The following is a 22,223-nucleotide window of genomic DNA, read 5'->3' as shown; positions in this document are numbered from 1 at the left end:
AGGTTAAGAGTAGTAAGCATGTTTAACCTGAAATTCAAATTAAACTTCTTCTTTAGGCCGTGCAATGGGCAGAGGTCTAGATGGAAAACTTTTCTTCCATCTCTTTTCTGAAGGACTTAAGTTTTCCTAATCCTCTCCCTTTTCCACACTCTTCTCTCTTTAAAATGCCCAAGAATCCATCAGTCTGGCCCTTTTGTGGGTGGTGAGCCTGGGCTTCTTGAACCTAGTTGGGGAAGGACCACACTCAAATTAAAAAGATGCTTAAAAAAAAAATCACTTCAATTTTCCAAGACGACTACTCTGAGGGCATATTGATAAATCTTTATTGACAAAATATTGACATTGACATACTTCTTGGAAGTATATAGTGTGTTAGAATTCTAACAAATTAACACAAAACACAAAAATATTTACATTCTGGTATAGAAGACATTAAGGAAGCATTTGTCACTCTCTTTAGTAAGTCTATGATCTTGAAATAGAAACTCAGTGCTTGAAAACTTGCCGCAGTGTCCTTGGCCACACTTTACATCATCCCCGCTAACTACAGTCCTTCAGTTTTTGCAATATATAGATTTAAAGTTTGGAATGGCCTTTACGGCAAATGGTTGAACTCGGCCAATATCTTCAATGACTAAAAGGAGAAGTTTACTTCATGGTTTTAAGCCTCGGGATGTTAGGAAAGGGAATGTCCAAGAAATAGAATTTAGGTTTTTTGTTGTTTCTTTTCCCAGCACAAGTTCTGACTCCTCTTATGGGCACCCTCCCCCTCCACCCCCAGCCCCCCATCCTGTTCCCCGTTTCTCTGAAAGAGGACCACTATTGCTGAGCCTACCTCATTTAGCTTTCACAATCACTTTGACATCAGAAGGTATCAAAAAGTGTTTACAGACTGCACGTTTCTTGAAAAAAAAATCAAAATAAAAAACACACAAATCCTGTCTTTAAAAGGAAAAGAAAATTACAATTCATTTTCTGTCTTTAGACACCATTCGCCCAACAACTGCTACATGCAATTCAAGTTTTTGAACAGGTGTGGGATGGGGCTGGATATGGAATCTCGATTGTTATTATTACTAATTATATTTAAAGACTGGGGGGAAAAAACACTTCGAAGGGCAAAATTTAAAAGTCCTGTGCCTGGTTGGGTATTTTTTTTTTCTTTTATCATCACCATTATCATCGTCATTTAAAAAGAAATCGGACTGCGATAAACGGAATACCTGCCAATCATCTTGTCTCGCTGGTTTGGCGTTTGACTGACAGCTCCCCTTGTCAGAGCGCCTTCGGCTTTGCCACCTTAGGACCTCTCTCTTTCTTTCTTTCTGCCTCCCTCACTCACTCAGCTGCCTCTTTAGACAAGGGTAGCGTGTTCATCAAGGAGCCTCCCGTCTTCTGCCATCTAGGCGCGGCCTCGGATCGGGCCCTGCGTCCTGCCGCCCGTCTTCGTCGCGCCGCGGCTCCTCTCTTTGACTCCCTGTCCCCTTCTCCGTGAATGTGTGTGTGCGGTTTGTTTTTGTTTTGTAGGGTTTTTTGTTTTCTATTTTTTTCCGTCTTCCCCTCCTCTCCCTGTCTCTGTTTTTGCTCTGTGATGTCCGTTTCGGTGGGGTTCTGTCTGTGTTTCTAATCGTCTGAGGTCACATCTATTTCCTCGGGACTCGCCTGCTTAGTGGCGATCCTCCACCGGTTAATATGGTGCGTCCCTTTTTTCTTTTGTTGCGAATCTGAGCCTTCTTCCTCCAGCTTCTGCCTTTTGAACTTCGTCCTTCGGTTCTGAAACCATACTTTTACCTGCAGGAGAGGCAGAAAGGGCTCGTTATTATTCCTGCACAGCGCCCTCCTACCTCCTCTTCTACTGCCTGGCCAGACCCTGGGCTGAGACTACAAAAGTCCAGTGCCCCAGGCCGCGCATCCTGTTCACTGGCACCCCCACCCCCCGCACACAGCCTTCCCTTGGGGAACGGAGCTCCTGTTGCCAGGCCCGGGGAAGCCTGGATCCTGGCCCTTCTGAGCCCTCCTGGGGAAACCTTTCCCCTGGCCCGACCGGCTCCCGTGCTCGGTGCCCCTTTTAGCTTCAGTCAGCTCAGGACACCCACATCCCCGTTGAGTGCAAAAGCCTGGCAAACACTGGGAAGCCCCTATAAAGTAATAAGTAAAGGAAAATTAAAAGGTCCCTGACTCCCTCTACCTAACCAGTGCCGCAAAGAGTTCATTCCCGCTGCTGGGCCCAACGTGCTTTCTATTTTCTGCCGGTTTCCGCAGCCACTGCCTAAATATAGCGCCTCCTCTGCAAGGCCTGGGCCCTGGGGTAGGCAGTCAAGATTTGCCTGCGCTTCCTCCTCTGTGCCCAGGACTCTTGCAGGTGAGCGGGAGCGGGTGTGAGAGACAGTTGGGGGTGGGAGTTTGGGGGGAAAACCGGGGCGGGGGGCGGGGGGAGGGGGGACACAGCCCTGAGGACCAACCCAGCTGAATCTTTTCAGCTGGGAAAAGAGGCTCAAAAGTGAAAGCTTCCTCAAGACCGTGGGACAGAGGGGAAGTAAAAGGAAAACTGAGAAAGACAAGGGAAGAGCCCCCTCTATCCTCTTCTTGACCAGCTCCAGGGCAGGCCAAGGCCAAACTCCCACCGGATCGCATCACTTCCCACCAAGGCGGAGCTGGCGGCCTGGCCTCCCCAGAGGGCAGCTAGCAGTCTGGGGAGCACTGATGCGGGACTGGGTTGCACCGGTCCCCGGGGGAGATTGGTGATGGGTCCCTATACACTGACCAGACCAGACAATGGCACTGCCCAAGCTTCTCAGCAGCGAGGGACAGGTGAGAAAAATAGTGGTGACTGCACCTTCCACGCCCCCGGGGCTGTCCCCATTCTGCTAGCAGTACCCCCCGGGCCCCTGAAGTCCGCTGGGCTTTCTCCTTTGAGTCGGCAGGCCCAGGTCCCGGCTTGCTCTCCCCGAATGCCCCCAGTCCCCCAAAGTGTTCCCATGAAAAAGCCGAGCTGGAACAAGGCTGAGTTTAATTTGCTTTGAGTTTGCTAATTGAGGGGGAGGACGATTCATTTCTCCCCGGCGCTCGCCCAAGGCGCGCGTCGGTGCGCTCGGGGCTTGACACGCACACAAAGACTCCAGGCAGCGTGGGCAGCGGGGCGGACAAAGACCGCCGCCGCCTCGGCTATCCGGGAGGGATCAGCCGGGCCCCGCACCAACCCGCGAGGCCCTCCTCGGTTTTGTCTGGGGGGACGTTTTAAAACAAAAGCCTCGACCTCTTTGCGCCTCCCAGGCAAAGTGTTACAACTTAATCTGCCCGAAAATGTTACTGTTTGCCGGGAACTTTGACCCCGCCCTGCGGCTCCGCGTACAGTAGCGCCTACTGTAGCCCGAAGCCCCCTCCCCAACCCTGGGGCAGGCCGGAGCCTGGCCTGCCGGGGGACCCTATTGCGCAGCAAGGGTTTGCCCCCGTGTAAGCCCCTCTCCGCAGCCTCCTGGCTCAGTTTCTCCGGTTTAGGGACGCACCCAGGATGCCTGGCTCGATGGCCTGACCCTCCTGTCCCCTCAAGGGAAGTAACTGGGAGCTGTCCGTGTGAGCCGTGAGCCTCTGGCAGCACGGATCTCGCTCTTAACCCACTCCCAGCCCTCTCTTCCCAGCCTAGAGCCCAAAACGCTCCTACACCTCTTCCTGGCCCCACTCGTGCCCCCAGACTCGCACCGAAAGTCTCATCAAAAGTGCAGCGGTGTCTCAGCCAGAAGCTGCGAGTCCAGCCCGGCCCTACAGAAACAGCAACTCAGCCGGTACCCCCCACTCCCCCGGAACCTCCAGCGGGTCGGCTCCTACAGTCCGGTGCTGGAGCACAAGGAAGCCAATAGCCGCTCAAAACTTACACATCTCGAGCCCAGGTCGTGGGAGTAACTCCCGGCCTGTTGGCGGAAGGCCCTCGCACTTTGCGGGCTGCGTGTGTCCGGGGATCCGGGATGCGATGGCCACGCCGGGGCCCGCTCACCTGAGTTTCCGTGAGGCTGAGGCTGTGCGCCAACTGCTTCCTCTCGGCGCCTACCACGTAGTGGTTCTTCTCGAAGGCGTGTTCCAGCCTCAGAAGCTGGGACGGGGAAAAGGCTGTGCGGATCCGCTTCGGCTTCCGGGCCAGCGCGTTGTGCAAAAGGAAGCTCTCCGGGCTTGTGTCGTTCCCTGCGGGGGACACAGCAGAAATCCTGTTAGAGGGGGCAGTCCTAGCCCGGGCCGCGCGCTTCTCCGGAGCCGGGCTGACCTGGCAGCGAACTCAGGGCCTTCGCAGACGTAGCCGGTGCGGCTTGGCCCAGGGGGGCCCGGGCCCCTCCAGACGCTCGAAGGGAACGCCGGTCCAGCCGCCTGGCCCTGTCCGCTGGGCCCGGACCTGAGCGGCTGCCACCCAGCAGTTGTCCTCGGCGGGCTTTGCAGACCCCCGGGCGCCGCGGGCCTCGCCACCTCCGCGCCGGGCACACGGGGATCGAGAAGCAGGCAGCAAGGCCGGATCCGGGGATTGGCGCCCTGGACCCAAAGAAACGGCTTTCTATTTTTTCTCCTCTCGGAGAAAAGTTTGTCCCCGGGGATGAGGGGCGGAGAGGTGATGAGCCGCTATCTAAAGTTTTCTCGGGTACGTATTTTAAAAGTGTTTCTCCTCCGGAAAAGCTCAGAGGCCGGGCGTGTCGTTGCAGCCCGGGCTTCACAGAAATCTCTCCGGCGGGTGCGCAGGGTTTCTGCTGCCGCTGCCTCCCCGAGGTCCCGGCTTCCCCGCTGCCCTGCTCCGGAGAACTAGGAGACGCGAGCGAAGGCTTCGTAACCCGGGGCGGGGGTGGGGGCTACGGAGCTGTGGGCACCTTTTAGGACTGTTCGCGGACCCCGAAGATCCCAGCTACTCCGAGTCTAGCGTGGGGACCAAGACCGTGGCTGCTGGAGAATGAGGAAAGGGAGCCCTAAACTTTGCAACCAAAGCCAGTTTCAGGTTCACTCACTGGGGTGGGAAATCGATTCACCAAAAACCCAAAGAAAAACAAACCAACAGTTCAGGGGGGAATGGAGGCAAATCCGGTCTGGGAGTAAGGGTAAAACGTTGTTTTTGTTTGGTTTGGTTTTTGAAATTAAGGAAGACGGGGGTCTACCCAACTTTAGGCGCTGGCAGGAACGCAAAGGGTTAACAAATGGACCAGCCGCCGAGTATTGATCGGCTGCCTCCGGAGGTAGGTCTTTTCCCCGTTCGGATAGCCAAACTAATTACTTGTCCCCTTTACTGGAGTTTTAACTTTCCTCCTACCCTCCACCCAGAGAAAAAAAAACAAATCCCCAAAAACAGCAAGAAAGGAAAACACCCAAACAGATCTTCTCTAGCCCACCTTCCGACCCGGTTCATTTCTTTTAAAAGAAAAACAAAAACAGAAATCAGACCGAACCTGCCTTCCCGCCGTGGCGGCTCGGCGCGGGAATTGAGCAGGTCACTGCGAGAGTGCCGAGCCTCGGAGAGGTTCCTACCCGCGCGGGTTCCCGCCCCTCCCCAGCCTCCGAAATAAGCAGGATAAAACAACCCCCCAGACTTTGCTCGGGGGGCGTGAGGGTCTCTTCGCTGCCGGAAGAGGGTCAGAGAACGAGACGTCGCGGGTCTAGGAGGCAGGGGCGCGGAGTGGGTGGCGAACACGCAGTGGAAGGCGAACCTGGGGCCGGGCCCTGCCCGCGCCCCTCGGAGCCAGGACGGCGAGAGCATAGCCGAGGAGACGGAGAGCCTGGGCACCCCGCGGTCCGTGGATTCCTCGGTGGCCAACACTCGGAGGCAGGCTAGGAAAGCCCGCCTTGAGAGCATTCAGAGGCAACTCCTCTGCGTCCCTCCCTAAAGGGTCAAGCGGCCGCAGGCCAGCCCCCAAACCGGCCGCAGCTCGGAGACTGGGGACCAACAGCATGCCCGACTCCTCGCCGCCCAGTTTCCAGACGCAGCGCGCGGGCGGTCGAGCCGGAAGAACCTCCATCCAGGCCTCGCCGGGCGCCCACCCGGAGCAGGCCGAGGGCAGCGTGGGATGCAGCGCTCCGCGGCCCCGCGACGTGGCACGTACCTTGGAAGCGATGGCCCAGATACCGATAGCGATGGATGAGCCAGGGGTAGAAGGTGGACGGGTCCCGCTGCTGCGAGGCGAAGAGGGGGTGTGGCGAGTGCGAGGAGGGCAGGGGGTGGGCGGCCAGGGCGTGCGGCGGCGGCACCGGGTGCACTGGCACGGCCGGGTTGGGCGGGTGCGAGACCGCCTCGGCGAACACCAAGTCCGGGTTGGAGTAGACGCCCCTGCCGGCGGCGGCGGCGGCGGCGGCCGAGTGGAAGCCGTTGAGGAACGGGTTTATGGGGCTGGAGTTGGCGTAGCTGAGCGCCGCGGGACGGATGGGATCCTCGGAGCGCGAGGCGGGCAGGGGACTGTCCTTGGCCACCAGCGACTCGATGGTGAAGCAGCGCTTGGGCGCCGGCTGGAACATGCTGCGCCGAGGAGCGGGCGCCCGGGGCTCCCGGCTCCCGGCGACCGCGGCGCGCTGCCTCCGCCGCCCGCTGCCCGCTGCCCGCGGCGAGAACGGACGAGAATTGGGGACTTGTTTGGTGGGGGTGGGGTGGGGGGAGGAAAGGGAGAAAGAAAGGAAAGGAAAGGAAAAAGGAAAGGAGGGGGGAGGGGGAGGGAGAGGCAACGCCGAGGATCCCGAGAATCTTGCACCAAACGCGCCCAACCTGGAGAGAGGGGGAGAAATCCTTCCAGAAGAATTTGCAGGCGTGGATTGGGGTAATTTTTTTTTTTTTTTGGCGAGATGGCGGGGGCGGGGGGGGGTCGAAGTTAGAGGCGGAGTGGGGGGGTAGTTTCTCGGGGGAGGCAAAAAAAAAAAAGTTTTCTCTCCTCTGCAAAAGGCGGGCAGGGCGCCCTAAGTCCAAGGACAATCCATGGAAGTGTTCGCTTCTTCACAAGTTGTGCAAACGATTTGTTAGTTCATGAGCCTAATTAGTGCGGGGATCACATAAACAGCTTCCTCCGAAGCCTGGTAAATGGCTTGATGATTGGTCGCTATTACTCGCCCTGAGGTGGAAGGGGGGAGACTCTTTAAAGTGCGTCAGAGGGAGGCGAGCGCCTGGGAACCCGGAGGCCTGGATCCGGGCCGACAGTGGAACGGAGTCGCCGCCGTGGCCGCGACCGTGCCTCCTGCGCCCGCCGAGCCGCGCGGCCGCTCGGCGCCGTCGCCCCGCGCCCCCAGCTCACTCGCTCCCGCGGCGCCGCAGCGGCTTCTCCTCCTCTCTCGCCTCCTCGTCTTCCTTCGCTTTTCCTCCTCCTCCTCCTCTTCCTCCTCCAGTTCTCCCTCCTCCTCTTTCCCCACCTCCTCCCCCCCGGCCACCGCCTCCTCTCCACCGCCGTCTCTCCCTCCGGGGCACCCCGGTCCCTGCAGAGTCCCCGGTCGGCGCCGCTTCCTCTGCGGCCCCCTGGATTCCCCAGCCTGCCGAGCCCGGGCTTAGGGGGACAGACGGACACGCGGACACTACAGATTCCTCGCGCCCAGCGCTTCCGCGCTGCTGCCCTCCGCAGCCCCGTGTCTGGAGAGCTGGAATCGCCCCTGGAGCCCTCGAGGGTAAGCGGGCAGGGGTGGGTTCCCGGCGAGGGTTAACGGAGCTGTTCGGTTAGCGAAACTCCCGGCGATTTCCTAGGTGAGGAGGGAGCCTGGCGTGGAGGGGTGCTGGGTCCTCCAACCGCGCGTCGCCTCGAGGTCTCAGGGTCGCTGATCTCTCCATCCTTGACGTGGCTCGTTCTTTTCCAAATTGAGACCAGAGTGGATGACCCTGCCGGGACGGTGGGCGCTTCCAACTTCCCCACATGGACTCGATTTTCCTTTCCGGGAAGGGGCTCATCTCCTTCTCCAGAACAGCTCCTTCTGCGATATCTGGGACTAGGGGGTCCAAGGTCAAGGGAGAGGCTGATGTGCTGTTACTATTACCATTGGGTTGTCATTATTTTTGTCAGTGTTGTTGTCATTATTATTATTTATTGTCACTATTTCTATTATTATTCTGCCATCTGTCGTCCCAGGGGTGGGTTGCTGTGCAAACCCAGGCTTGCAATTAGGGAGTGCAGATCGTTTCTCCAGTCCCAGGCCCTGTCCGCATTTTCGAGCTTGCCTTCGGTTTTGGGATGATTTTAGGGCCGAGTTCCCTCGTCCCCATTGGCTCACGCTGCAGCATAATTATGATCACATCCCCCAGGCTGCTGGCGCTGCTCTCTGTTTATTGGTGGTTAAAGATCTATTATCTATTCATCAGCCGCCTCTTTTTTTCTCTCTTTTTTTCTTTTTGCCAATTACATTCTTCTAAAGTGAAGTACCAGCAGGTATTTTGCACGTTTACAATTAATGATTTAAAAAAAAAAATCTGGCATCCTTTAAATCTCTTACTTGGCGGCCCATGTCATTTTGCTTAAGGAGGAAGAAATGCCTGTGTTTGGTGATGAGGTTGCCGTGAGACTGAAAAAATGTCGATTGGGAGGGGGAGAAGAGGGAAGTCCTGTAAGTCAGACTGCACCACCCCTAGATTCATCAGTCATAAGTCCCCAGGTCTGGGAACATGTTCCCCTGCCTTGCCAGTTACCGCTCCCTGTCCTGGGGTCACCCCTGATCCTCTGTGGATTCATTTGCTGTGTATTTATGTTCATGTCAATTTCTTCTTTATTCCAGGCATAGTCTGTATTAGGGGTGCAGTGAGAGGAGGGTCCAAAAACCCCTTTTGGAAAACACTCTAGGCGAGAGAGGGGTTAGGAGTATGTTTTCTGGGGTTGTCTGGGCACCTGGCCTTAGTGAGGACCCAGCACAGATCATGGAGCTGCCTCCTCCCAACCTTCCCAGGGCACAAACACACATTCACACACGGGACAGTCTTGGGCCTCAGCTTTGTGTTCATGTCCCAAGAAGCCTGCCCCTGCCTCAGACTTCAGTTCTCTGATGCCAGCTACAGGCAAGGCTCTGGGGTGGGTTTTCACCCTTAGCAGTTTCTCTCTACCTTGTTTTGTGGCATCCCCCCATCCTTTCCCACAGGCCCAAGGAAACAGTGTGCTGGATCCAGCCTTTTAGGGTGGGGTGCATTTTGAATACTATCTCCCTGGGTCCTAAACCACAGACCACTAAAAATATCATCTCCAGTTCAGAAAACCTTTCTTCACTTAGGCTGTAGGGACACAAGCCCCACTGTGCCCAGGCCAACAGAGAGCCTGAAGCCACAAGGAAAACTGGAAGTCTTTGAGCTGCACTAGCCAGCCAGTCTGGGGTAGAATGTTCCCAGAAAGAAGCACCCAGTTTAGGTGGGTTGTAGATCCCCCATCCTGGAGTCAATGGCAGAGGACCCCATTCTCCATAGAAACATCTACAGGCGGGCTGAAGGTTCAGATTCGCCCGCACACCAGACCTGTCAAACTTGGCCTTAGGCTCCAAATGGAAAGCGGGGGCACTAAAAGCCCCACTCTGTCTGCTGGCAGGGAATGGCCATTCGTCACACAGTCAATATTAGTGATCTTAGCTGAGGGAAATAAGAGGACACGATCTTGAAGGCCAAGGGCCTCCACTCAGTGTCTGGGCGGAGGGGTGAAGCCATCTCTTCTAAACTCTCAGGCTGAACACTCAAGTGTTACTGGTACCACCTTAAACGCTTTCCCCTGCTTTAGTCTAGAAAGTATCCTAAGGAAGTGAGTGGTCTGGAGCCCAGACCCCAGCCTCCCTCCCAAAGTAGGACCTGTTGGCCACGGCAGAGGGCCCAGGCTTCTCCCAGTCTACAACAAGAGACAGGCCACCCGGCTCTTGCAAACTCCTCTGAAGGGGGCTGGCTTTACCCCAGAGGGCTCTAGTTATTGGCAGGTGGGTGAGGCTGAGAGAATCTCCTATCGGTCTTCTTGGCGGCAGAAGGACACGCCAGTTCCTCTGCCCCTGTTCCCTGCTGGCCCCACGCCTTTCCTGGGCCCCCATGAGGAAGAAACAGGTTTCCAGTGAGTGAGGGGCCTCACTCAGAAGTCCTGGAAGGGGACAGTAATCTATGCTAATTCATGCGCCAGGACCAGGAGCTCAGAAGAGTTGGCGCTGCCCCCCTCGACTGCAGGGGAATTAACTAGGGGAGTAACTCATTAACCAGGCTGGCGGTGGAGGTGCATCAAGTCGCTGGGCACCCTAGTCTGTTTAGACCTGGAGCATAAGCTACCCCTAGACTCCGCTCCCTGGACCCCGTGGCTGCTGTTCTCTGAATGTGCGGCTTCCCCAGCCTTGCAGAATGCAGCCTCTCTTTGTTCCTCGCCCTTCCTGGAAGGGTGAGTGTTGGCTTAAGTACTGGTGTGAGCAGTGGAGAGTGTGGGGGTGTGTGGGGGTGCGGTTCGGAGGCTGCAATTCCACACACCCAGCCGCTGAGGGCTGAGCTCAGTAGATTTAGGAGGCTACACTGTGCAGGTAGCTGATCTGGCAGGCACATGATGAAAGTTCAAGTCTCCGATCTGTCACTTACTGACTGAGCGATCTTAGGCAACACCACCACCTCTCCCAAACTCTATTTTTTGTCATCTGTTAAAATCACGGCCAATGCTGCCTGCAAGGCCGTGGAGGGAGTGATCGAACCCTTCTACCTCCTGATCATGGCAGGCAGTTATACATCTGTGTGTGTTTTAAAAACTCAGAATTGTGCACAACGAAGGGTGAGCTTTACTGTATGTAAGTTACACCTTAGTAAACCTGCCCCCACCCCGGCCCTCCCACAGCCAGACCTGGGTGATCTTAGGCAAGTTACTTAACCTCTGAGTGCCTGTTACATCTTGGCTCTTGAGATTGCTCAACGATAAGCCTAGCTGATTGTTCAGGATAAGCCCAGCAAAGTGCTTAGTGTCTAGCATGTAATGAATGGGCTGTAATAAAGGTAGTCCCTGTCTTTGATATTGCTGTTATCAAAGCAAGGCTCCCCTCCAAGGCTTCTCGCTGGGCTTCAAGACTGAACAATAAAGTTGTACAAACATAAGCTACTGCTCACCTCATGCTCCTGACATGTTCCCCTCCATCTTCTCCTAAAGGTCAGGGACTTCTTTAAGGGGACACTGGGGGTGAGAGAGGCTTGGATTCTTGGCTAGGGAGACATCAAAGGGCAGCGATTTCTGGTCCTCTCTCCCATACCATCTGCTCTGAGTTTCCCAGCAGGCCCCCTACCTTTGGAGGAGCAAATAGCAGTGCTTTTCCCTCCCCGGGCTCCTGCCAGGCCTGTTAGACAACTGGGGTGGATGCATAGCTTCCTGCAACCCAGGATGGACGCCAGGTGCTGCCTGGGCCGCTACCTGTGTGACCTTCACCTTCTTGAGCCTTGGTTTTCTTTCTGAAAAGGAAATATCCGGGTCTTAGTTGTTTGAGAGGAGTAAGTGAACTAATGCTTGGCACAGTTATTGTTCAGTCGCTTAGTTCTGTCAGAGTCTTTGCGACCCCATGGACTGCAGCACTCCAGTCTTCTCCGTCCACCACCATCTCCCTGGGTTTGCTCAAACTCATGTCCACTGAGTCAGTGATGCCATCCAACCATCTCATCTTCTGTCGCCCCCTTCTCCTCTGGCCCTCAATTGTCCCCAGCATCGGGGTCTTTTATTTTACCGTTTATCAAATGTTAATGTCAGGCGATGGCTTTGTACGTGCAGCACTCCGCTAAACGTGGCAGTTAGGAGCCTCCAGGTGAGCGGTATCAGCGGTACTGTGAGGCTGCACTGTGGGCCCGCCTAGCAGCGCGGGAAGCGCTGACGTCGGTGGAGGGGAAGCCGCTTCCCGGGACCAAGGCATGAGAAAGGTGTCCGGAATGGGGAGATCCTTGGGATCCGTTTAAGAATTCCTCCAACCCACTGTGATTCCCGTCCACCCGGCCTCTCCAAATGCGTAGGACAGCTGTGGGACAACGAAGAGAACAATTACTATCCTAAAAACATTTCTTAAAATTGTTCCTACGGCAAATCCCTTTCTGCTGTTCTCCCTCGAGGCCGTCCGCTGGGCTGGCGCGGCGGCCCGGGGCGGGTATCCGCGTGCGCGCAGCGGCGCCTAGTGGCGAGGGCCGGGCGCTGGTCGCATCCCCGCCGGCTTCGGAGCCCCCGTGTGCCCCACCGCCAAGACCTTCCCGCGACCGCAGCCTGAGCCGGGAGAGGATGTCAAAGTTGGCTCAGAGAGAGAGAGAGGGCAGCTTGGAAATCCGGCTCTCCTCCCTCCATCAGCTCGCCGCTTCAGAGTTCACCACCCACGCTTGAATTCCAGCTCCACCCCAGTGGGGCTGCTTTCGGATGGGTGCAAAGAAGAGCGAGCGGGTTGTGCTCCAAAAGGACGGCGAGGCCCAGATCACCCGTTGTCGGGGTGATACCGCGCATATGAGACCGAAACTTCATGCGTCAGGTCCTGTCTCCCGCTCCTGACCACGGTGGCTCAGAATGGGCCCATGCTGGCTTGCGCTGGCCCGGCCTGGGGTAGAGTCGAGAGGGCTTTCCCCTGCGGTTCTCTCCCGTGGGGGTCTCGCGTGCGGCTCTCCGAACTTCACGCCCTCTCGCGGCCGCCCAAGGACGCCCCGAGACAAGGGTCCCGAGGATTGTTACTGGGGTAGTGGTTGATCACGCAGTCGGATAGGGCGGCCGTGGAGACCGGCCCCTTTCTCTGGGAGCCCTTATCTGTCCCAGGGCAAGTCGGTTCCTCCATGAGATGAAGTCGAGGAATCCGAGCGGGGTTCATTGGAAACTGGTATGTAACTGTTCAAGGCGTCCACTGGGGGGGACCGAGCCCTCCCAGGAGGGTTGGACCCAGGTCCAGGCTTCTGCGGCCCCCGACGACTGCAGGAAACACGCACTATCCTCCTCCGGATGTTAGGAGGAGGCTGCCAGCGTCTGGGTCTCGCAGATCCACCCCTTTTGAGAGCCAGCGTTTCAGGAGCCAGGAACTCAGCACCGAGGCGGAAAGTTCAGGACCCGACCGTCGAGTTTACCTCCTTCACGAGGCTGAAACTCGTCAATCTCTCAACACACAGGCTGTCCCTTTTCACTATTGAAAGCAAAGAAACAGATCAAAGGAAGTTTCGGTTTCTCTCTCCCTTGGCTATCTTCAGATGAAAGTCTAAAACCCAAGCAAGGATAGGCGTGGGGGCAGACTGACAGCCACAGGAATTAAGGGACTTGGACGCTTTTGCTCAGGGACTGCCCTGTCAGGGGTGGAGACAGCTCCCTCTCCCCGCTGGTGGGTGTTTAGAGTTGTTGCTCTCCCCTCCAACAGTCCCAAAACTTTGGCTTCATTGGGCCGCCAGGTCACCGACTATTGCAGGAGCTGTCTGTGGCCGGATAAGGTGACCTGCAGCACAGGGTCACAGGACCAGCACGGGCGGGGGGAACTCATCTGCTGACTCTTACGCTACTTCCTCTGCCGTCTTTTCGTTTCAGACTCCTCTCTAGACATCCCTCAAGGGCCTTGTAACTAGTGGGACCCAGTCCTTTAAGGACATCCTTGGGGGTGTCAGTGGCAATCCACTTTCAAACCTAGGGGCAGTTTCTGAAACGCTGGCGGGCCGCCGGGCCCTCTCTCAGGGACTTGTCTCCCTTTTTTGTACTTCCTCGTTTTCTGGGCTCTCGGGGCTGGACTAGGGCTTCGAAAGATCATGGCTGTTGGAGGAAAGAAAGAAACCGGAGACTTTTTCTCTTGGATGATGCAGCTCTCCAAGAAACCCTGGGAGGATATTGGGGAAGACTTAGAAGGGCATTTCCTCTTCCTGTAACGAATTTTAGCTTTTAAAGACATGTATGCGCACACCCAGTTCTCAGTGAACCTCGTAATCTGGTATAGAAGGAGTCATGATACCCATTTTCCAGATGAGAAAATTGAGGCTCAGAGAAGTCATCGGCAAGGAGCCTTGGGGCCCAGCTCCTTCCACTTTCAGCTCCCCAACGTCCAACGTCAATGCGTTCAAGCCAAAGAGAAATGGCAGCGAAGGCGCAGCAGGCTGACGGGACACGCTGCGAAGCCAGTCCAGGCGCTTAACCCCGTCACTTGCCTCGAACTCACTTGCCCACTATTGCCCTCCAGGCCGCTGTTTCCACTTTAGGCCTCACCTCACACCCTTTTGCTTTCTCCCGGGTAGGCTTCTGCGGACTAAAGCCCCGAGTTTAGGATCAGAGGGTCGGCGGCCTCACTGCGGCCAGTCAGCGCAGGGGCTGACTGGACTGAGACTTCGTGCGCTCCACACCCTCTTGTTGCTCTTCAAAGCGGCCCTGAAATCTCCGCGGATATCCACAGAGCGGCCCTGCCCCGGCGTCAGGGATCCCGGAGCGCAGCCCGAGGCCCCCTCGCAGCCAGCAAGGCGCCCCGAAAGTCCCTGGCCTAGCGACCGACCTCTGCTCCTTGGCTCTGCCCAGTCTGCGCGGAACTGGCCTGGCCAGGGAACAGAAGAGTGGCCGGCAGCTGGGAGCTTCCTAAGAGGCCCACAGGGAGGGTCTGATCGCCCCCTTCCTGAGGAGACCCTCCTCCCAGAGCCTTGGCCGTGGCTATCTTTAATTACAGGCGGCCCCTGTCACGGCCACGCCGCTCCCCAAGACGATCCAGAAGGAACCTGGAAGGTTAGGGTCCCGAAGCTACTTCGCTGCCCACCACACTTATATTCAGGGGAGGGCACCCGGAGGTTGGGCACAGCAGGCCCCGCTCCCCGATTTGCGTCCCCGCCTTGTCTGAGCTGGGGATGGTGGGGGATGCGGTGCTGCCCGCTTCTCCCGAGACCCCGCCAAGCCCCTGGCGGTGGAGAGGCGAGAGTGGGGCCCCACTGCCGGCGACCCGAAGCTCAGTTGCGTCCCGCGTGTCCCCCAACCCGGCCACACCCCCGGGGGGGGGGGGGACTCTGAGAGGCCGGGCCACAGCCGCCCCGCACTTAGCCCGGCCGCCAGCCGCTCGCCTGGGGCTGCGCAACAAAGGGTGGCATCGCGGCGGCGCGGGCAGGGACCTCATTGGTTCAATATTAGCTTTTCATTCCAGTCTATTGTGCCCATCTGAGATAATATTGACTCTGAGGTGAGAGCCCACAGACGACAGGGCTTGTCTAACACTCCACGGCAGGGCGCTCGAAGGGAAGAGAACCAGAAACAGAGAGTTCAAGAGGCTGCAAATAAAAGCTCTGGCACGGCGGCGCGCCCCGGGGCCGCCTTCGGCCCCGCCGCCAGGCCCTCCCAGTGGCGTGCGCCCCGGGCCTCCGACTCGGGAACCGGGGGCTCGGAAGAGGGGCTTGGGGTCCGGAGGCCGCTCTGAGACGGGCCGCTCCTTTCCATCGAAAACCGCCCTCATTTACCACCCTCCTCCCCCATCTTCCACACTACTAATTTTGAGACTCCGCTCCTGGGTAACTCCAGAGAAAAACGAATTCCCACGCACATTGTTTTAGTCCGCCAGTACGCCACTGAGCTCTTTTTTCCCGTTTAAACGAGGTGATTCTTCAGGGTGACTTCGCTGTCAGTGTTTCTCCTATTTCCCCCAGCACCACGCAGCGACGAGTTAGGCTGCAGGACTGGCGAGTTGGCGGTTAATATCAAATTTCTAACTGCATTTTGCTTTACTTTGAGTCGTCTCCTGCAGCCCATCCGCGGGTTTGTTAACCGCCTTTCTAACCACCACTTTAAAGGGCCTCCAGAACGTTCACGTCTTGCATGTAAAGATCCGATTCAATCTCCAAATTGCCTCTAAATGCATATGTTGGGAAATGGCCCTTAAAGTTGTCTTAGGTGCCTGAGAAAAGCACACTTGGGTTTACACTCGCGGGACAGAAGGCCAGATTCAGGGCTTGTAATGGTCCTGGGAATGGATGCCCTCAGGTCTCCTTTAAGAAATCTGTGTCTCCCCCTCATTTGGAGTCTGACCTCCTCCCTTAAGAGATAATCTGTTAACTCCGTCATTCCAATAACGAGCTGATCCAGCCCAAGACTCTTGGGCGTCTTGTGGGGAGCTGGGGTGGCAGCATCAGCACCCAGGAACCACTGTGAGCCTCTCTCCTTCCTTTTAGGTGCCCTGTGCTGAGCTGGGGTTCAGCGACACCCAGCTCCAGCACCTTGGATATTTCAGAGGATACTCTATTTTACATACGGGCCGTTTTCTATATTGTTTAGTATAGAATATATATTTTATGGATTTCATCATATTATGTACAGTTTGACATATATTTAACCTCTAATATTACAATACTGTGTTAGTTATTTAACATCTTTTTATACATTCTATATTATACTGTATGTGTAGATAGTTCTTAATATATAAATACATATAAATATATTTAATGTGTGTAAAAGTATTTAGGGAAGCCTTTAATCTTCCTGCAAGTACATATTTGATCGTTTTCATGCAACGTTATTTTAAAAATTCCTAATCGAAACCACTTTGACACCAGCCATGTCTTTATAACAAATAACCCTGGAGTCCAATTTCGGCTCCAGGGACCGAAGCGGGGGGTGGGGGGAGGGAGGGAACTCTGCCGTAAGGGACAGCAGGTTCGCTCTGGAAAGTGCTTTCCAAATGCCCAGTCCCTGGGGACCGAGGAGCCGACGTTCTGGACTGGGCGGCCGCCCCCTCTCCCCGCTCGCGTGGTTGTTTTGGTTTTGAGAGAGGCTGTTTAGAGGCTCCTGTGGTCCCTACACTGATGTCATGAATTAAAAATGAATTTGGAGAGTGCAGCATATGCTCGGCTGCGGCGTCTGCGAGAGCAGCGGAGGCCTTTCACCCCGGGTTCTGGGCTCCAGACGCCGGGATGACGGCTCGGGCCTCGGCGCCCGACGCGGGCGCGCACGCGGGGCCCGGCTCCAACCTGCAGCCGCCCTCCGCCGACCCCGCGCCTGGAAAAGCTGTCTGTGGCTTAGACCGCTTGCAGGTCAGGTGGTCGGCTTCTAATATCTATTAAGAGCCGAAGAAAGCAGGGCGTCGGGAGCTCCCGCAGGAGGGCTGGGGCCAGGTGGAACGGAATCGGGATTTCAGATGTTCCTAGGTTATGAGCCCCACGCCAGAGATCCAGTTTATGGAGGGAGGAAAAAAGATCACTGAAGTCTAGTGCCGACTAAAGCATTAGGAAAGAGAAAGCCCCGACTTTACAGCCCGCTGAACCTGAGGGGTCTACTTCTGAGGCCTGGGAGTCGGGAAGCGAAATTGGAGTGGAGGGGGAGGGGGGAGGGTGGATGGGGGGCGGGAGGAAGACCCGGAGAAAGGGCCAGACCCATCAGAGACCGCCAGGAGGCAGCGTGTGGCGAGCTGTTTATTTCCTGAAAGGAAATCTCCCAAATGGCTACCTGGCGAACACCTTGTGGAACAAAGCAATGAAACTCGGCTAAAATCTGACCGAGAGATGGGCTTCCCACTTCAGGCAAAACCCCGGGTTCAGCGAGACCCGGAGTCCTCCTCTGATCTGGTTCAGTCCCCAGCCTTAGGGAAAGGTTTTTGCCGACGTGGAAGAATGCAGGCTATGCCCTGGCGACTCGGTCCCTGGCTGGACTCTGGGGTATTTGCTAAGATGAGCTGGGGACCAGGAAGTGGGAAAATGTCTTCACGTTGCTAAAAATAAAACAACTGACCCCTCCTCCTCACCACGGCTGCAGTCTCGGAGCCTGGCTGCCTGGGGAGGCGTCTGAACACGCACAGGACGCCAGGGCTTCCAGATGAAGGGTGGATCACAGTGCCAACCATGTGGATCTCCTCCAGATGGACTTCAGCACATCTGGCCCATCTGTAATATTTCCTTCATCCAGGTGATTTGTCTTGCCCCTGCCCAGTGTGGTAGAAAACTTTGTTCTAATTGTGGAAGTGTTAAGAGTTCCTTGTTTCTGCGCCTTGCTCTGAGCCCCCACCCCACCCCATCCTGGTTTAAGGAGCAGATGCTCACGTGTGCTGGGAACAAGAAAGGGTCTTTTTCATTGTGCATTTGCCACCAGAGCATCTTGCATGAGACGGTCCATTTCTATCACTCATGGCACCTGCCAAGGGTACTGGGCTAAGCACTTATTACGAGGACCTATCTCAGTCTTCAGAGCAATCCATCAAAATACTTCTCACTTTCCAGATAAGAAAACAGGGGCTCTGAAATGTTAAGAGGTTCACCTAAGGTCACACATCGCTAGTAAACGAAGGGATCTGGATTCCAAGCCCCCTCTGTCTGATTCCAGTATCCCACCCCACCCCCACCATCCCACCATCTCATTTCCTATCAAAACGTCTCCCTTTCCCCAGTGAAGAAGTCCCACAGGGTAAGAAAAGAGATAACACTTTGCTCTTGAGTCCACCAGAGTCTGGATCCCCCATTCTCTCCAGAGGATTTATTCCAGTTCTGGAAGAGACAATAAGCAGTTGGCATATGGCTAGTATATACGGTACATAAGGAGTTTTGTTCACACCTCACTTCAGTCATCCCTCCCATCAACCCCTTCAGGTGGGTCCGGTCACTATCACTGCAGTTTAAAGAGGCAGAAACGGGCTCAGTGAGGTTGAACCATCAGGACACGATCACTGCCCAGCCAGTTCACGGAGAACCCTGGCACTGGCCTGAGCTGGCTCATTCCAAGCCTCCCAGCTCCACAGATACCACATATGAGACCATTTAACCAACGGAGTTAGGCCTTGCATTCTGTTGTGAAATTGCTAGGTTGTTTTCTCTTTGTTTTAAGTATTTCTGCGAATGTTATTTTTGATTCAAAACTTTTTCTTCATTTCTGCCCCTCTTACACACATTCTTTCTCCATGTACATACCAATCTGTATCTCAGGACCATCAAGGAAACAGAACAAGGAGTTGCCGCTATCTGAGTTCAAATGTTAGAGACCATAGTGTACAGATTTTATCTACAATTTTTGCTGTATTATTATTTGTATATTTTGTTCACTTAGCATTTGCTTTGCTTGCATTGCTCAAATGTGTGATCAAGAGTTTAAAGTTGCATATGTGGGTGTATTTTTTCATGACTTTAATAACATTTTTAACTCTTGCTTGGACAATGCTTTTCTTTGCTAAGATTTAAGGGGAAGAGTTGGAGGTTGGAGAAATCCTTTGAACAAATAATTCCACATCTAACGGGATAATTGAGACTCCAGATAGAAAATAGCTTGAGCTTTGAAGTGTCTCTGACTTTGAGATGATGTACCATGTCCCCTGCCAGTAGCAAGTCCTTAGCCAGGGAGTGTGTTCTCAGCCTTCAGGTGGCCAGGGCTCTACCCCCACACTCATTCTGAACCTCACATCTTCACTGTCCCCAAGAGCCATGGCCCCGCCTCCCACGAAAAAGCTTTATTTGTTCTCATTATTATAAAATTATATGTATATCTGTATACTAGATTAGTGCTTTCCTGGTGGCTCAGATGGTAAAGAATCTGCCTGCAATGCAGGAGACCCAGTTTTGTCCCTTGGTCAGGAAGATTCCCTGGAGAAGGGAATGGCTACCCCTCTCCAGTATTCTTGCCTGGAGAATTCCATGGACAGAGGAGCCTGGCAGGCTATTATAGTCCACGGGCTTGAAAAGAGTCAGACACACTTGAGCAACTAACACGCACACACATGCTAGATTAGAATATATAATGAAGATAGAAACAGTCACCGAAACCCCTCCTGACCAGAGGTCACTATTGTCAGCATTTGGGATGTTAACTTTTGACAATCTTGGAAAAGAAAAGAAGTTTATATTTATACCTTTTCATTGCCAGTGTTCTGGTAAGGAAAGGAAAGAAATATACTATATGATTCTATTTACATGAAGTTCATAACTGGGTATAGAATTCAAAAGAGTGGTTGCCTCTGGGAGAAGGTTCACTGGAAAGGGGAACAAGGGAACTTTCTGGGATCCTAGAAATGTTCTATATCTTGATTTGGGCCATGGTAACACAGACACATACAACTACCAAAACTCACTGACCTTAAGACCTGTGTATTTTACTGTAAAATTTTATGCCTCAATAAAGAAAAAGAAAGCATCCTGGAAAAATACTATAGCAAAAGACAAAACTAGGAATATGGGGAAGGAAGAAAAGAAAGCAAAAGATGCTGAGCTAAGACAAGGCAAATACAATATCTGGAACTAAATAGAAGAGGGTAGTAGGATTGGCTACCCATCTCCCAGTACACCAACCCTCAGCACTGCTTCCCTCTGCAGGACAGCAGTTAAGGCCAAAAGGCCTTAAAAGGGAATACAATCTGAAGATCCAGCTGGGCCCACCATCTACCAAACTCTCGCTCTTTGATGCTATTACTCTTTTACATTTGCAGTGAGGCATTGCATTTCCTGATAGAGGCAGGGGATGGAGGTGAACGGGTGGGAGGGATTTGTTTGGATTTTCGGTAGTTTTAAAGGGGGGTAAGGTGGTGGGGGTGTGTGTGTGTCCCTTGGAGCCTAATAAGAATCTGTGCTGGAGTCAGAAAGGGAGATTGAAGGTCTTAACTTTCAAATAGATTATGGTCCAAAAGTTTCTTTCTTAATCACTGTCTAGGACTCAGTATGTTTGTACCTCATAGAAACGACGTCATAAATGATGGTCAAAGTTCCAAGTTTCTCCTCCCCCAAAGTCTGTTAAGTGAACTAGTCATAAGATACAGAATTTTACACTTGGTAGAAACATAATTATCCTGGAGAAGGAAATGGTAACCCACTCCAGTATTCTTGCCTGGAGAATCCCATGGATGGAGAAGCCTGGTAGGCTACAGTCCACGGGGTCGCAAAGAGTCGGACACGACTGAGCGACTGAACAGAACAGAACAGAAACATAATTATAGTGGTTGTGTGCCACGTAAAATAAAATAGGAAGAAAGCAAAATTCTTTTCTTTTTCCAGAAACATACCTTGCTATCTTCGAGGCACTATGTTGACATCTTATAGGTGTTTGGGTAGAGGTTGTCATAATTTTTGAAAAATAGAAGTGAATGTAAACTGACAAGGGAAAACACATTTCAAAGCAGGCAGAGTTGATGGGATAAGGAATTAAATGAAGACTTATGGAGAGACTGTAAGGGGTCCTGGGGCACTTTGAAGGTTGAATGACCCTCAATCTGTTTCTACTTCAAAATATATGTCTTCCCTTTTCACTGTTACCAGAGCATTACAGTTTGATTTCTCAGTCATGATTGGGGTTGGTTGGTTGTCCTTTACTTTTAAATAATTTGGAGAGAGTAGAGGAGGGTAAGACTTACAATTCCAAAAAGAAAAGGAAAGGAGATTTAGAAGGTATGTAAGCCCGGAAGAAGGATTGTCAGAGGTAGATTTGAGCCAGTAGTGATGGAGGAAAAAGCATAATCTGAAGCCAAGTAGGGAAGAAAGAAAAGGCGATTTCCCCATCAGCCACCAGGTGGCGAAGTTGGCTCAGGACAGCTTGGTGGCCATCTTGAAAGCAGAGTGGGCTAGGAAGCCCTGTGTTCTCACAAGGATGGGACCACTTAACATTTATAGTATCAGGGGATAATTTATTCATTTAACCAATATTGTGCATTTACCATTTATAAGGAAATTTGCAACTGACTTTCAATTAACAGGGTTAAATAATTTAGTGAATTATGATCCTTGCCTTCAAGGGCTAGTTGGAGAACTAGAAAATTTAATATGCTCAGACATGAAATTTCCTGTTTTCCCCCAATCATTAAGTTGAGGGTAATAACAATGCAAGCTTTACCGACCTCACACAACTGTTCTAAGGCTAGAATATGATGAAAGTGAAAGTCACTTAGAAGCGTCCGATTCTTTGCAACCCCATGGACTATACAGTCCATGGAATTCTCCCAGCCAGAATACTGGAGTGGATAGCCTGTCCCTTCTCTGGGGGATCTTCCCAACCCAGGGATCAAACCCAGGTCTCCTGCATTGTAGGAGGATTCTTTACCAACTGAGTTATCAGGAAAGCCCTAGAATATGATTAGGGAGTAAAAATGCCTTTGTAAAGTATAAGTGTTAGTCAATTAATTGTGGAAATGATTTTCAGCTGCGTCCTCCCTTTATGGTCAATTATTCATTAAACAAATGTTTATTGTGCACTTAGGCTGAGCAGGCGCTGTTGTGGGCACTGGGAACATAGCAGTGAAGAAAACAGACAAAACCTCTGACATCCCTCAGTAGGACCTTCGCTGACATGAATAAAGCTCATCAGTCATGTGATATGAGAGAGGCAGAAAGCTTACAGCTAAAATGAGCCTACATATATACTGTTTGGAATATCGAAAAATCAGAAACAACCCAAGTATCCTTTAATATG

General features: G+C 53.5%; 1 protein-coding gene and 1 long non-coding RNA gene across 4 annotated transcripts in view; one reads left to right on the top strand and one right to left on the bottom strand.

Annotated features, from left to right (window-relative positions):
• Window positions 1–309: 309 nt before the first annotated feature.
• On the bottom strand, window positions 310–6,596 carry EMX2 (empty spiracles homeobox 2). Of its 3 annotated transcripts, none has more exons than XM_055424562.2 (3): window positions 6,066–6,596; window positions 3,992–4,176; window positions 310–1,791 (listed from the first exon to the last, which is right to left on the bottom strand). In XM_055424562.2, the coding sequence occupies exons 1-3, from the start codon at window positions 6,472–6,474 to the stop codon at window positions 1,624–1,626; spliced, it is 762 nt and encodes a 253-aa protein (XP_055280537.1). In that variant the 5' UTR covers window positions 6,475–6,596; the 3' UTR covers window positions 310–1,623. The 3 variants fall into 3 exon arrangements, with proteins under 3 accessions (XP_055280537.1, XP_055280538.1, XP_088698489.1); XM_055424563.2 differs by having other exon boundaries at window positions 4,049–4,176; XM_088842363.1 differs by lacking the exon at window positions 3,992–4,176.
• A 313-nt stretch (window positions 6,597–6,909) lies between these two features.
• Window positions 6,910–22,223, top strand: part of LOC148776035 (uncharacterized) — a 106,159-nt gene continuing 90,845 nt past the window's right edge. Inside the window, exon 1 of the long non-coding RNA XR_016038804.1 lies at window positions 6,910–7,602. This is a non-coding gene — a long non-coding RNA (uncharacterized LOC148776035). The remainder of the gene's footprint in view (window positions 7,603–22,223) is intronic.

The sequence above is a fragment of the Moschus berezovskii genome, chromosome 12 (genome assembly GCF_049115385.1).
Source record: "Moschus berezovskii isolate FMDL1 chromosome 12, NW_MosBer_1.0, whole genome shotgun sequence".
Taxonomy (NCBI): Eukaryota; Metazoa; Chordata; class Mammalia; order Artiodactyla; family Moschidae; genus Moschus; species Moschus berezovskii.
The sequence above is the reverse complement of the archived record's forward strand: the minus strand, read 5'-3'. Positions and strand labels throughout refer to the sequence as shown.